Source organism: Lissotriton helveticus, chromosome 4_1, assembly GCF_964261635.1.
Source record: "Lissotriton helveticus chromosome 4_1, aLisHel1.1, whole genome shotgun sequence".
In the NCBI taxonomy this organism is placed as follows: domain Eukaryota; kingdom Metazoa; phylum Chordata; class Amphibia; order Caudata; family Salamandridae; genus Lissotriton; species Lissotriton helveticus.
The window spans coordinates 1,252,148,168-1,252,164,053 of record NC_136063.1 but is presented as its reverse complement, the minus strand read 5'-3'; the positions used below and the strand labels follow the sequence as shown (position 1 = coordinate 1,252,164,053).

The 15,886-nt window shown below is 48.9% G+C and overlaps 1 protein-coding gene across 1 annotated transcript in view; it reads left to right on the top strand.

Moving 5' to 3' along the window:
• VPS4B (vacuolar protein sorting 4 homolog B) overlaps positions 1-15,886 on the top strand; it is a 203,550-nt gene that overhangs the window by 59,819 nt on the left and 127,845 nt on the right. The window contains exon 3 of the mRNA XM_078687802.1: positions 13,782-13,938. Coding sequence (XP_078543928.1) covers positions 13,782-13,938 — 157 coding nt within the window. The remainder of the gene's footprint in view (positions 1-13,781; positions 13,939-15,886) is intronic.

Here is a 15,886-nt window from a genome sequence, read left to right as displayed (position 1 = left end):
TTTGTTAGTACGGTCAGTGTCCACACACAAACACACTACCCCTTTAAGGCATGTTCCTCAGACTACGTTGAGGCTTACCACGAGGTGATCCACTGAGTGGCTGCCTTCCATAAGGTGGATATGCATGTCCAGATTTTGCCCAAGCAGAAGGGCATTCTTAAGTCTGTCCCTGACACCTTCAATGAGCCAGTCAGTGCCAGGATGGTTACCCCACGGGTCAAAAAGGACACAGCCTCTCCCAAAGACCCAGTTTGCATCAGGGGTTATGTCCCACTCGACTCCCTGGTAGCCCACACTGCCCGCAGTTGAGCTTTTGCCTAAGCCGCCCACCACACTCCCCGCCCGACAAGGAGAGTTTGATGCAGCAGGCAAATGGGTGGTGGTAGGGGCATCGGCCCCACCCAGGAAAGAATAGCCAACTCTCCCGCTAGGACAGCCCCCAGGAGAGCGAGATAAACGAGCTAATCAAACATCTTCCAAAGTAGTTCTGGAATACGGGAGAGGAATTGGTCTCAGAAAGCAAGACTGTATCTAATGCCACGATTAGTTGCGTCTTAGATGCCGCAGAAACACCTTCAGAAGTGGTCGACACCAGCGTACTTATTTGATGACACACCTGGCGCTGTATTTCATGGTTCGAGCCATAAGTACAACAACATCTCTTTAACCTGCTCTTCGATGGAGAACATCTCTTTGGGCCACCATTTAACGAGATACTGGAGAAAATACGACTACACCGACATTGCCAAATCCATGGTTGCCCTTCAGACCCTGGCCTCTGTAGGCTCCTTTTTGGAGGTAGCAGACCAGAGGAGTTTCCATGGCTACCTCCCCGGATCCTGCCCCCCTTACAACAGAGGTAACAACACTCTTAACACCAGCAGATAGCAAAAGTCAAAGCCCAATAGTAAATGGCAGGAGTTTGCAAAGCATGTGAATCTAAAGCACTCACTACTCGCTGCAAACAGATGCATAAAGGATAATTAATATTTGCTTATTCATTCATTTTCTTAGGGAGATTGCAGTGTGTAGATGTATGTGTATGTAATGGCCCAAAATAAAAATAGTGGAGAAAATGTTTAAAAATACAAAAAGGTTATTGCTGCCTTTTGCTCCAGAGTGATTTGAGCTATGAAACTGATGCCTTGGGCATTGCTTCTATAGTTGGAGCTTTGACAAATCTAATAGTTGGATGAATACTTTCTAAACTTTAACGTATTTAATACAGTTGACTTCTTTTGAGCATTGGAGTGTCGTAATAACATTGCTGTTGGTCCAGTATTGGAACTTTCTGATAGATTCATCTGCCGTGTGGATTCCTCACCTTGTGAATATCCCCTTGCGTCGGCAACATTCGGAAATTCTTTTGTAGCTTCGCGCCGACGTGGATCCGGACGTCACAGAGGCACGGCATCGCACGCGACCTCGCTGACGTCACCGGCGCCTATAACAGCCCCACGCCGGCGTGATGACATCAGTTCCCTTTTTTCCGCGTCGTCGACGCTAACGGTTTTCAGGGATCGTGTAGTAGCTTACAGTAACTTTGTTACTATTTCTTCGTATTTGTGTCTTTCTTCATTCTCTTCGAGATGTCGTCGAAGAAGACGGGATTTAAAGCCTGCGGTGAATGTGGCAAGACCATGTCAATCACCGACCCCCACGAATGTTGTGTCTGGTGTTTGAGCTCCAACCATGATGTCGAGGACTGTTCCTGCTGCAAAAAGATGACTCCAAAAGCCTTAAGAGAGAGGGAGACAAAGCTCCTCATGGCGAAACTCAAGAGCAAGAAAGCTAAGAAGTCATCGAAATCTCGATCTCGCCGGTCGAGGTCGAGGTCTCGTTCGAGGTCTCACTCGGAGTCATCGTCAGCTCACGCTTCGAAGTCTTCGAAGAAGAAGCACAGGAGGAAGTCCCATGAATCACGTCATCACTCTGGGAAGGACTCTAGCTCGAAACCGAAGTCCCAGATCAAACTCGTGAGTAAAGAAGTGGAGGTGTCGGAGTCGGAGCATGAAGAGACTTTACATCCGGTTTCACCCGAACCTCAGGAACAGGTCCATTCTCCGATTCCATCCAATCCTTCTGGTCAGGAGGATGAAGGTGAGGAGCAGGGGGCTGGTGGAGCCGAAGTTCCGGCACCCGATGGTTCATCGACTCCGGTTCCGGCGCCCGAAGAAGAGGTCGACGTCGTATCGACTCCGCCTCCCCGGGAACAACCGAGAGGTCTATATCCTGAGTTTCCGACTCCAGGTCAGGATCCTTCCCAGTTCCTGAACGCCATGTATGGTGTATATTCAATGGCAATGTTCCCGTCTGGTGCACCTGTTGGTCCCACGGGTCCTATGGCCTTTAACTTAGGGGTTCCGCAGGCTTATGCCCCTGCACCCTTCATGCCCTTTATGCCGGCTCTACCGCCGCATTGGCATTTTCCGACACCACCGGTGTCGTCGACGCTGAAGCGCGCGACGCCGGCTCCATCGACGCCGATCCCATCGACGCCGATACCCGTGACTCCGAGGCAAGACTCTGTCCGACCTCGTGTCGAGAAGCCTCGTCCGACGTCTGGTTCGACGCCGGCGGCGACCCCGTCGGAGTCGGTACCGAATCCTTTGACTTCGGTTGTGAAAGAAAGGTCTCGGAGAAAGGCCCAGAGACTTCTAGAAGAGGAGAAATATGGGTATTCTGATACTGAGGAAGGAGAGTTACAGGATTCTGAGGATCCCTTTGATGACTTATGTGAGGCCAGTGGTCTTGAGCTATCACCTGAATGGGAATTGGCTTCTGTATCGAATGCTCCATCTAAGGATGTGGTGCCTTACCACACTGTCATTAAGAAGGCAGCGAGTTTACTAAACATAACTCTACCTACAGCTGATTATAAGCCCAATATTTTAACTGAGGTGCTTCATTCACACTCATCTGTGATCGAGCCTATGTTACCATTCAACGAGGCGTTGTCTGAACCTATCTATGAGGTCTGGAAAAAACCCTTATCTGCTCCAGCGGTTTCTAGAACGGTGGCAAGAAGGTATAGAGCTGCACCGGAGGATCCTGCATTTTTAACAACGCATCCTCTTCCTGAGAGTTTGGTAGTGCAGGCTGCCTGCTCTAAAAAATCTGCTGGAGCATTTCCACAGGTTCCTGGAGACAAGGAATCCAGGAAACAGGACCAAAATGCAAAGAAGGTTTTTTCATCAGCCAGTATGGCATTGAAATCTACCAATGCTACGTGTTTGATGGGGAGAAATATCCATGCCTTGATGGACTCTGTCAAGCAACTTATTCCAAAGGTTCCTGAGGAGGACAGGAAGGATTTTCAGGAAGAAATCTCGGACACCCAAGCAGCTGCGAGACAGGTCATCCAGAGTGGTTTGGACACTGCAGACTCGGTGGCAAGAGTCATGGGTTCCTCTGTGGCTACTAGGAGGGCTGCTTGGCTCAAATCGTCAGAGTTTTCTGCTGATGTCCAGTCTGCGTTAATGGACTTACCTTTCGATGGTTCAGGTCTGTTTGGAAAAAAAGCTGATACTGCCTTGGAGCGCTTTAAGGACAGTAGGGCCACTGCAAAATCTTTGGGCCTTCAGTCCAGGGGTACTACCGGAAGACGCTTCAGAGGATTTGGCCGATCTTCCTTTCGATCTTACAGATCATTCCAGCAGCAGCAGCCTCAGCAGCAGCAGAACACGCTGTACAAATCGTACAGAGGCAGACAAAGACCCCGTCCTAGAGGTCGTCAAGCTTCCTCCTCCTCCTCCTCTCCTTCCCAACCCCCGGCCAACGCAGCAAAGCAGCCCTAGATCCGCCATTCCGGATCATGTGGGCCCAGTAGGGGGTCGGCTTACTCATTTTCTACAAGATTGGGAATTTATAACATCGGATCTTTGGGTTCTCAATCTTGTAGAGAATGGGTATGCTCTTCCTTTCCAGGAATTCCCTCCCAATTACCCTCCTTGCCAAGGTTATTGTTCGGAAGACCACCTGCTTCTCTTGCAGGAAGAAGTCCTGGCATTATTCCGAAAGGGTGCAATAGAGGTGGTTCCAGAGCAGGAAAGGGGTCAGGGGTGCTACTCCCGGTATTTCCTGATCCCCAAGAAAGATGGCAGACTTCGGCCAATCCTGGACCTCAGGATTTTGAACCTTTACCTGAAGCAGGAAAAGTTCAAAATGCTCACTCTTGCACAGGTTCTTCAAGCGCTGTTGGAAGAGGACTGGATGGTGTCGATCGACTTGCAAGATGCGTATTTTCATATTCCCATCTTGAAGTCGCACAGAAAGTATCTCCGTTTCACGGTTGGGTCACAGCACTACCAGTTTGTGGTCCTTCCGTTTGGCCTTACTACTGCACCTCGAGTCTTCACCAAGGTGATGGCAGTGGTGGCAGCTCATCTCAGGAGAACGGGGATTCATGTATTTCCGTATCTAGACGACTGGCTGATCAAAGCGGAGTCGCCAGAGAAGGTGCTCCATCATCTGCAGGAGACAACTCAGTTGTTGCACAGGTTGGGTTTTTCGATAAATGTACCCAAGTCTCACCTGGTGCCCTCACAGCGCAACCTGTTCATAGGTGCGGTACTGGACACAACCGTATGTCGTGCATTCCCTCCCCCTCAAAGGATTTGCGACATACGGGAGATGATTCCTTTATTTTACAATGGAGCGGTCGTTCCAGTCCTGAAGGTCCTTCGCCTGCTAGGTCTGATGGCTTCATGCATTCTGTTGGTCAACCATGCACGCTGGCACATGAGGGCACTCCAGTGGTGCCTCCGCAGGCAGTGGTATCAGCACAACGGAGATCTCAGGGAGTCAGTGAGGATCTCCAGAGAAGCTGCAGCGGATCTGTCTTGGTGGAGCGTGGAAGGCAATCTGTCACAAGGAAAGCCTTTTCAACTTCCTCCATCGATGGCCACAGTGATAACGGATGCTTCCACTCTCGGGTGGGGTGCTCATCTAGGAGACCTGGAGGTCAAGGGTCTTTGGTCTCCAGAGGAAAGGTTGCTTCACATCAACCTTCTAGAATTGCGGGCGATACGTTTGGCGCTCAAGGCCTTCCTCCCTTCCCTTCGCGGTCAGTCGGTTCAGGTCCTGACGGACAACACGACCGCGATGTGGTACATCAACAAGCAGGGAGGAGTGGGGTCGCAGTGTCTCTGCAGAGAGGCTCTGCGTCTCTGGTCCTGGGTTCAGGACCATCAGATTTGTCTGATGGCAAATCATCTGGCCGGGGTTCTGAACGTTCGTGCAGACAGTCTCAGTCGGCAGTTCTCTGCCGATCACGAGTGGAGGCTTCACCCGGAGGTGGTTCACGACATCTTTCAGATGTGGGGGTCACCTCGGGTGGACCTGTTCGCCACTCACGAGAATGCTCATTGCCTGTCATTCTGCAGTCTCCAGTATCCGATGCAAGGAGCCTTGGGAGATGCGTTTCAGTTGAGTTGGGACTCGAAACTCCTTTACGCGTTTCCTCCCATACCCTTGATTCCTCGGGTTCTGAGGAAAATTCGCCAAGACCGGGCCCAAGTCATATTGATCGCCCCGGATTGGCCAAGAAGGGTGTGGTACTCGGACCTTCTCCACCTCTCCTCTCACCCGCCGCTCCGTCTCCCTCACAGGGCAGATCTCCTCTCTCAGATGGAGGGGCAGGTTCTACACCCCCACCTCCAGACCTTACACCTTCATGCCTGGAGATTGAGCGGGGCAACCTGATTTCTTTTTCTCTCCCTCACGATGTGGTGGATGTCATTTTGTCAGCCAGGCGTGACTCCACTAAGTCCATCTATTCTTATAGGTGGTCTAAATTTGTTGTTTGGTGCAGGGAGAAATCTATAGACCCTTTGAGGTCCCATTTATCTGATGTGCTCCAGTTTGCCCTTTCCCTGGCCCAGCAGGGGCTTGCTGTTGCCACGGTGAAGGGTTATCTTTCTGCGCTGTCGGCGTTTATCTGTATGCCTGACCAGCCTTCTCTTTTTAAGTCTCCCATTGTTTTAAGGTTTTTGAAGGGCCTTACTAATAGGTTCCCTCCTACACCTTTTGTTGTGCCTCAGTGGGATTTGAACCTAGTTTTGACATTTTTAATGGGTGCTCCCTTTGAGCCTCTTCACAAGTGTCCCATGAGGCTTCTGACTTTGAAAACGGTTTTTCTCGTTGCAATCACCTCGGCAAGGAGGGTAAGTGAGCTTCAAGCTCTTAGTTCCAAGCCCCCATTCCTGACCATTCATGCTGAACGAATGGTTCTTAGGACCAGGGCTGCTTTTCTGCCTAAGGTGGTGACTCCTTTCCACCTTGGTCAATCCATTACCCTTCCTACCTTTTATCCTCCCCCTCACCCTTCCAAGGAGGAGGAGAGATTACACCGTCTTGACCCCAAGAGGGCGGTGTCTTTTTACTTGGACAGGACTAAAGACTGTCGAGTGGACGACCAGCTCTTCATTGGCTTTGCTGGCTGCAAGAAAGGAAGAGCGGTCCATAAGAGGACTCTGTCGAGGTGGATCGTGCTCTGCATTAAGATCTGCTACTCTTTGGCTGGTAAGGACCCTCCAGAGGTTATTAGAGCACATTCGACTAGAGCAAAGTCTGCAACATCTGCTTTGTCTAGAGGTGTTCCTGTTGAGGACATTTGCAGAGCCGCGACTTGGGCCTCCCTCCACACTTTCGCGAAGCACTACTGCTTGGATACCGAGGTGAGGAGGGACGGCCACTTCGCGCGCTCTGTCCTCCAAGATTTCCTGGTATAGCAGAGTGGACACCCTCCTCCGGGAGTGGGGACTGCTGTGGGATTCTATTCACAAGGTGAGGAATCCACACGGCAGATGTATCTATCAGAAGAACAAGTTACTTACCTTCGGTAACGCTTTTTCTGGTAGATACTATATCTGCCTGTGGATTCCTCACTGACCCACCCGCCTCCCCGTTGTCCACTCTTCTATGCCAGAGTTTCTATGATGTGTTATTTTATTGTCATGGAAATGTTTATTTCAAATGTTTTTATTGCATTTGCTTCACACTGTGTGTGTTACCTTGGTTTCTGTACTACGTATACTGTGTATATTTCTGTTATCATCGGTCCGTCCGTGTGCCTCGAGGGCACGGAAAAAAGGGCGGAACTGATGTCATCACGCCGGCGTGGGGCTGTTATAGGCGCCGGTGACGTCAGCGAGGTCGCGTGCGATGCCGTGCCTCTGTGACGTCCGGATCCACGTCGGCGCGAAGCTACAAAAGACTTTCCGAATGTTGCTGACGCAAGGGGATATTCACAAGGTGAGGAATCCACAGGCAGATATAGTATCTACCAGAAAAAGCGTTACCGAAGGTAAGTAACTTGTTCTTCATAGATTCACATGCTTTGTATCATTCCCCCGTCGTCGGAATGGGAGCCTCGGTAAATAAAAAATACCATAGCAGTAAGTACAAAAGAGAAAACTAGGCCTAGGCCCCATCTCATTTTGTAGCTAATCCACCTCTTTTTGTAAAAGAGACCAAAATTTCTGCAACAACCAATCAGAATAGCCTCACCCCATAGAACCCTCCTGAGAGAGCCTCAGATGTTCTACCGCACGTTGTGCTAGGGAGTCTCCACTGAGCTCTGCTCAGATTTCTCTTCAGATTGGATTCTTTTCCATTTCTTCAACTTTAATATGTCTGACAAGGAGAAGAAGGCGTTATTTAGAGCTTGTGCTACTTGTTCTAAGAAGAGGCTGTTTGTGGAGGACAAGCATGAGGACTGTATCTACTGCTTGTACCCGGACCACAAGGCCACAGATTGTAAAATCTGCAGAACATTCTCTACAAAGACCTTGAGAGACAGGGAAGGCCGCTTGTTGACTTGGCTCTAGAAAATGAAGTCACGTAAGGAGGTTTTGTCATCTGACAGTGAGGATTCTTCCTCAGCTGTGTCCTCCAGAAGATCCAAGAAGAGGGGTAGGTCATCCCCTTCAACATCTACTGAGCCCCCTGTGAAAGCCTTACAAAAGACCTCTGATAGGTCTGAAAGGGCTAGTCCCATAAAATCTCCTCACCGAAGTGTAAAGGAGAGGCTGGGACAGATTGAGGCGACAAGAAACCACGTCAGTCGACGACGAAAACAGCTGGTACGTGGACGACTACTTCCAGAAAGGACTTAAGTTCAGGTACAGCTTCGTCAACGGTGGCTTTCGATATCTTCGTCGACGTTTAAGGTACCTGTTCCCTGCTCGTCGACGATGGTATTTACATCTTCGATGTCGACGATTATGACGACGAAGATAGTGTCGGCGACGACGAGGACAACGTCGACGACGGCAGCCATGATGATTCTGACGACAAGCTCGTCGACGACTCCGTCGAAGATCAACCTGCTGTCGACGATATCCATCTCTCTGTTCCATCGACGACGATTTCGCCGACATTTCCGTCGTCGACGATTCAAAGGGTCGGCATATCTATAAGAAGGCAACAAATTACCCCAGAGATGACATCTCCGAGGCGTGTAACACCTTTGCCTCCCACTTTGCTTCTTGATGAGGAGTCTGATGAAGATGAGGATGGTCCTTATGGAGATGCTTATAGCCCATCCAAACTACAAGTAAAATATCACGATTCGGATTCTGATGAGTGCTATACTGAAAAGCGCCAGTTTGTTCAGCAAGATAGGCCTCCACAAAAATCACATCAGGATATGGTGGCAATGCCGTCCTCTCTTATAACGGACTTACAATTGATGTTACAAGACTACAAAAAGAGGTTTCCGTTGCAATCTGTTGAACATCAAGAGCGTCCTCCTTCTCCATCCATTCCTACTACTCCTGCAGTGGCAGTGACGCCTCTGGTTTCTCGAGTTCCGGAACCAGAACCCAGAGAGAGCTATCAGGAGGTTGTGACTGTTCAGGACGATGATGTCTCATCTGATGGAGATCTTCAGGTTGATTCTCCTCATGACCCGGATAGAGGTTGGGACGATGAGGTCCACCAGGATCCTGATTCACCAGTGCCGGATACTGCAACCTCCCCTCCAGCTGACATTGGAGGTTTCCATAATCTTATGGAGAGGGCGTCCAAGAGATTTGGCCTTCCTATTACGACGGTGCAATCAGACTGTTTCCTTGCTTTCCTAAAAATTTGTATTGTACTGTATATTGTCCTTTTATGATTTTAACAAAAATCAAATAAAGTGTATTTTGACTGACTGTTTCCTTTACGACTTCAAGGAACCTTACAGAAAGTCCGTTCGTTCAATACCAATAATTGAACACGTTTGGTCAGAAGGTACTAAAGTGATGCAGAATCCTGCAACAGTCATCCCTGTTCTTCCCCGGCTGGAGAAAAAATATAAAGCACCAGAAGGCAGTCCCGCTTGCCTGACTGGTCAGCCAAAGCCGGACTCAGTCATCTCCCAGGCGGCGCAAAGCAAGTCCAAGAATCCTTCGACACCACTTACAACACCGCCAGACAAGGAAGGGAGACGTCTGGACAATGTAGGAAAAAGGTTTTCTACTATGGCCAGCCTCCTGGTTCGAGCTGCTAATGCTCTTGCTATCTTGGGCAGATATGATCGCCAGATGTGGTGCGATTTATCCCCGTTTGTGAACTTCCGGATGGAGCGAAGGATGAAGCCAGGAAGATACTGGTGGAAGGGAAGCGTTCCTCTTCAGAGGTGATAGATTGTGCTATGGACATAGCAACAACAGCTTTCCGTGCATTGGCGGGTTATGCAGTTTTAAGGCGTCAGGGCTGGCTACGGGCAACCTGGTTTCGCCAGGAAGTTCAAAATAAGATCTTGGACTTACCTTACGACGGAGAGATGCTTTTTGGAAAGCATGTAGATGATGCCCTTCAAGGCATCAAGAAGGACACTGACACGGCAAGGTCCTTGGGGACATTGAATTACCGCAAAGTTCCTTTCAGAGGTGCGAGAGGGAGAGGTTTTTCCTCATACAGAGGTGGCAATCAACAGCGCTACTCTTCGTACTCGCAGTCCTCTCAATCGTACAAGCCACAATACTCACAGCGCCAAGGTCAGTCTGCGTCTTTCTCTCGTCAGTCATCAAGAGGGCGTCAAGGGCGAGACAATTCTAAGCGACAATAGCGGCCTCATGGTTTTTTCTACTGCTCCTACTCCCCCGATAACATCAGTGGGGGGGCAGGATTTCTTATTGTCTACGCAGCTGGAAGGTCATTACATCAGACCAGTGGGTTCTGAATATCATTCAGGGTGGCCACACTTTAGAGTTTCAACAGCTTCCTCCTACCAGAGCTCCAGGCGCCAACGAGTCGAAACATCTAGGGCTTTTACGTCTCGAAGCCCACCAACTTTTCATCAAGTGGGCAATAGAACTGGTACCTCACTCCCAGAGGGGGAAGGGTTTTTATTCCAGGTTCTTCCTGGTCCGCAAGACAAAGGAAAAGTGGCGTCCAATATTAGATCTAAGGGAGCTCAACACCTATCTCGTAAAGCTATCTTTCAGGATGGTCACCCTTCAGGATATTCTACGTCTACTGAATCCAGGGGACTACATGGCGACTCTGGATTTAGAGGATGCATACTTCCATGTGCAGATCCACCCAGCTCACAGGCAGTACCTACGCTTCACAGTAGGCAAGAGCCACTTTCAGTTCAGAGTGCTTCCTTTTGGTCTCGGGTCCGCACCAAGGATATTTACAAAAGTACTGGCTCCGGTGGCGGCGTTTTTCAGAAAACAATCTCTAGAGGTTTTTCCCTACCTAGACGATTGGCTGATAAAAGCTCCATCTTTCCAGGCGGCTTCCAGGGCGGTCACAAGCTGCATTAAACTTTTCAACCAACTGGGCCTTCAACTCAACAAGGAGAAATCGATCCTTCTTCCATCCAGGTCAGCTAGGTTTCTAGGCTCTATCCTGGACACAAATCGCTGCAAGGCCTTTCCATCGGAGGAACGTCAGAACAAACTTATTCTGTCAGCTCGTCTCTTGCAAAAGAGGAAGTCGCTGTCGGTCCGTCTTTACAAGTCCCTGCTTGGATCGATATCATCCTGCATACCATTGATTCCGCACTGCAGGCTTCGTATGCGTCCGCTACAAGAGCAACTGGACAAGCAATGGTACCAGGCGGAAGGCTCGTTTGACGACAAGATCACGGTGACATCAGCAATGAAAAAAGCAAGCAGCTGGTGGTTGGTAAAAGACAACATCTCAAAAGGTTTAACCTTCACGCTTCCCCCATCCCCCATGGTTATAACCACGGACGCCTCACTAGAAGGCTGGGGAGCGGTACTACAAGAGTTGAAGGTGAGCGGTCATTGGGATCCAGATCAACGCAAGTTCCACATCAATCTATTGGAACTCAGGGCTATTCGCTTGGCCCTTCAGGCTTTTCTTCCGAGGATTCAGAATCGCGCAGTGCTGGTTCGCACGGACAACACAACGGCCATGCACTATATAAACAAGCAGGGTGGGACAAGTTCCCGGGCTCTTTCAAAGGAAATTTGGAACTGGGCGATTCTCCACATCATTGCTCTTACGGCAGAGCACCTCGCAGGTTCGCTCAATTCAACAGCGGATGCGTTGAGTCGCCAAAGATCGATCAGTCACAAGTGGGAATTAGACCAGACCATTCTCGAGGAGGTCTTTTCAGTTTGGGGAACCCAGACCATAGACCTGTTTGCAACTCCAGAAAACTCCAAATGCCTGTTCTACGCAAGCAGGGATCACCAACGGGGGTCCTTGGGGAATGGGCTTTTGATAGCTTGGTACGGCGCATTTGTCTACGCCTTTCCTCCAATACCATTAATTCCGAAGCTGATCAGGAAACTCAAAGCGGAACCTTGCAGAATGATTTTAATTACACCAGAGTGGACCGACAGTTCTGGTACACGGAACTCCTCCTGCTTTCTCAAGAGCAACCGATTCACCCTCAGCCTATTCCATCTCTGTTGACAAGGTCTTAGGGTCAGGTACTCCATCCAGATCCGAGGTCACTCCAATTGACAGCGTGGCTCCTGAGTACAGAGAATTCCAGGATTTGAACCTCACAGAAGAGTGTAAGGATATTCTGTCTCAGGCCCGAGCTCAGAGTACGAATAAGACTTATCGGGCGAAATGGAAGAGATTCTGTCTCTGGTGTGAGAGGCAGGATGTTCATCCATACATTTCAGCTCCGCATCAGCTTTTGCCATATATTCTTTCTCTGGCTAAGTCAGGTTTGGCTCATTCTTCTGTCAAGGTACATCTAGCAGCCATCTCTGGATTCAGGCGGACATCTTCAGGTCCTTCACTTTGGTCCGCTAGGATTATTAGACAATTCCTGAAGGGCCTGTTCAGACTTTTTCCTCCAGTCCGGCCTCCTCCACCAGTCCGGCAGCTTAATTTGGTTTTGGCTCATCTGATGAAAGCTCTGTTTGAGCCCATTCACAGAGCAGACCTGAAATTTGTATCATGGAAACTGGCTCTCCTTTTAGCCTTAACATCGGCCAGGAGAATTAGTGCGCTCCAAGCGCTCACAATTGTGGAACCTTTTCTTCAGTTCAAAAAGGATGGTCTGATTCTAAGGACCAATCCAAAATTCATCCCGAAGGTCCCATCCGAATTCCATTTGAATGAGCCTGTGATTTTGAAATCTTTTTTCCCTCGACCTACTACACCAGCGGAGAGGTCTTTGCATTCTTTGTATGTTCAGAGGTGTCTGAAAATCTGGAACGAACAAGACCATTCAGGAAATCTACTCAACTTTTTGTCTCTTATAGTGCCCCACGGAAGGGATTTCCACTTTCTAAGCACAGTATTTCAGGTTGGATCTCTAATACAATTCAGTATTGACATCAGGAAGCGGGCAAACCGCTTGAAAGACGAGTTCGTGCTCATTCAACGCGATCTGTTGCTTCATCAGTGGCTCTATTCTCAGGAGTCCCTATCAAGGACATCTGTAGAGCAGCTACGTGGAGCAGTATCCACACATTCACGAAGCACTACTGCTTGGATTCTTCTATGAAGGAGGATGCAGCGGTGGGTCAAGCAGTCCTGAGAAATCTTTTTCAATGAGGTGAGCTTTCCCTACAATCCCTCCTTCCTGTATTGCACATTTTGTATCGATTTTTGTATTCTTCTCTGTGGTAACATTTTTATGATTTGTTTCCTATGAGGATAACTATGTTTACATGTAAGGATATTCATGTAACAAAATGTGCTTTTATGACTTACTGCGAGCTACTCTGATACAAAGCATGGGAATCTATGAATGTTCCAATACTGGGGCAAGAAAACAAGTTTCTTACCTGTAACTTTGGTTCCCCAGTATTGGTAACTTTCATAGATTCCCATGCGCCCACCCTCCTCCCCTGGGAAAGCTCGGCCTTTTTTTATACTGAGATAGTTGCGGTTACACAACAGCTATGAAAATCTGAGGCTCTCTCAGGAGGGTTCTATGGGGTGAGGCTATTCTGATTGGTTGTTGCATAAATGTTGGTCTCTTTTACAAAAAGAGGTGGATAAGCTACAAAATGAGATGTGGCCTAGGCCTAGTTTTCTCTTTTGTACTTACTGCTATGGTATTTTTTATTCACCGAGGCTCCCATTCCAACGACGGGGGGAATGATACAAAGCATGGGAATCTATGAAAGTTACCAATACTGGGGAACCAAAGTTACAGGTAAGTAACTTGTTTTCTTCTCTGTAGTGACTGATGCTTACAGTGAATTATTCAATGTTAACCATGGGGCTTGAAAAGCCTAATATATTCACAGAAGTTATCCATTTGTGAAAATCATTGTTGTACTTTAATATTTTTATTGAGAATTTCTAATACTTCATATGCATGTGTTCTCGTTTTCCTTCTTTAGATGAAGCACAAGGTGATAAAGCAAAACACAGCATCAGAAGCAAGTGTACAGAATACCTGGATAGAGCAGAAAAACTTAAAGAATATCTGAAAAAACAAGAAAAGAACCAATCCAAGCCAATAAAGGAAGGACCACCAGCTTCAACAGATGATAAAGGGTGTGTATCCTCTCTGACATAGAAGCATTTTACATTGCCCTTGCATCTTTGTCTAGTTTTTAGGGCTCGGACTCCTCCCCACTGTAAGTGGGAGGAGTTAGAGAACTAATGTTAAAGGAGAAAAAAAAGAAGTATCTCCTAGGGCTTTGGCCGAGAGAAATTCCACACATTCCTTAGCGTGTTCTGTCATCTGGCCAGTGATTCGTCTTCGTTGTGTTGTCGTTTTAATAGGCTTGAAGTGATAGGGTAAATGTAGTTTTGTTCCGCCATTTTGGGCATATTTTGTTGGTGCTCGCGCAAAGAAGTACATTAATTATAATTAGGAGCTGTCAGGGTGCCTCCGTAAGTGAATCCAGATGGCCGGGCGCGTTCACCATTCAGCCTTACTGTTCGGCTATGCGGTCACTAGATGGCGCTGTGGCGAACAAGCTCGAAGTTGCTGTTCGAGGAAGTGAAGGCGACGTGGATGTGTGAGCGAGGATGAGAGAAGCGTTTGTTTCCCCTGTTACCACCCATCCACGGATGGGTGTAATGTCGTGATCCGCTGGAGAGGTCAGCAGGGGGACGTCTGCCGGCTCTTATGGGCTGGATCAAGGTTTGTTAATTTTTATATTTTTTTGCTGTAAAGTGCCTTGATGGCTGTGTAGCGTAAAAAAACCTTCTAAGCGCAAATTTTAAATATTTGCTATTAACAAGATGCCTCATTGTGCTTTCACCGTGCTATGTCACTTGTCTGCGCCCATTTATTAGGACTGAGGCCTACTTACCTCAATGTCGACACAATGAGGCGTGTGTACACTCGGAAGGCTGGATGTACACAAACACCTCGCTTGTGCCCCCGGCCACGCCTGGCAGGAGTAGCCTGCTTTGCCCAGCCGGGTCCACATACCGTGCCCGGCCAGCCAGACACCACGCCCGCCGGCCCAGAGGGTTTTCTCCATTAGGCAGAGCAGCCGGGAAGGCCGAAGAGAGGCCCCTTCTGTGCACACAGATGGATGTCTGCTCTCCGGAGGCGCTGAAAGGGCTGGGTAACCGAGAGCAGGTCTCACACCCGAGGATTAACACGAGAACCTCACACCTCCAGGCTAAATATACTCAGAACCACGCGCCACCCTTGGTATGGAGCGCGAGGCCCGCCACACGACGGAGTGTGCGGGGGCAACCAAGCCACAGCTCCACTGTGCTCAAGATCACACGAGGAGCTCCCCCGAGCTGAGGGTGACCCCTCGCGGTCCGAAAAGGAGCTGGGAAACCAGGTTCGAGTCTCGGCGGCAACGGCTCACCAGCCTGTGATTCTGGGAAAATCACTTCCTCTCCCCGTGCATCCAAAAATGAACGTGTAAGCGCCCCAATACCTTTGGGTCGAGTTCGCGCTATATAAAACTGCAAAAAACATAGAGATAAAAAAAGAGCAGACTAGATTGAAAATTGCAATTCGAATAACGACGCAAGACTGGTTCAAGGTCTGCACACCAAAAAGAGTCCGAGGTCGGCCATAAATACCAACATAAATGAAGTGTGTGGTGTACAAGGTATGCCAGTGCTTCTTGGCGTAGGCATGTGCACTGCACCACTGCAAGGTGACACTTCCCATATAATTTTTATCGGGCACCCCTAAAGTTAACATGTGCATAGAATATGTGTTTAGTATATCCAACACCTGCACTTCGATCTGGGGGTGAACCCCTTCCATTTGGGATAGGCCGGGTGTGACGGATCAGAGAGAACGAATACTCACACCTGCAGGTTACAGCTCATGCTTTTCGTACAGTTTTCCCTGCTCACTATTCTGCTGGAGTGTCTAGAAGTGAAACACGCCCATGACTACTGAACGTATGAGAGAGGTACTTGCATTTCACTGGTGTGATGGGTCCGCGGCCTCACGCATGCACCTCGGGGGTCTGTGTTGGAACCCAGGGTCGCAGGCTGAATCTGCGTGAATTCACCC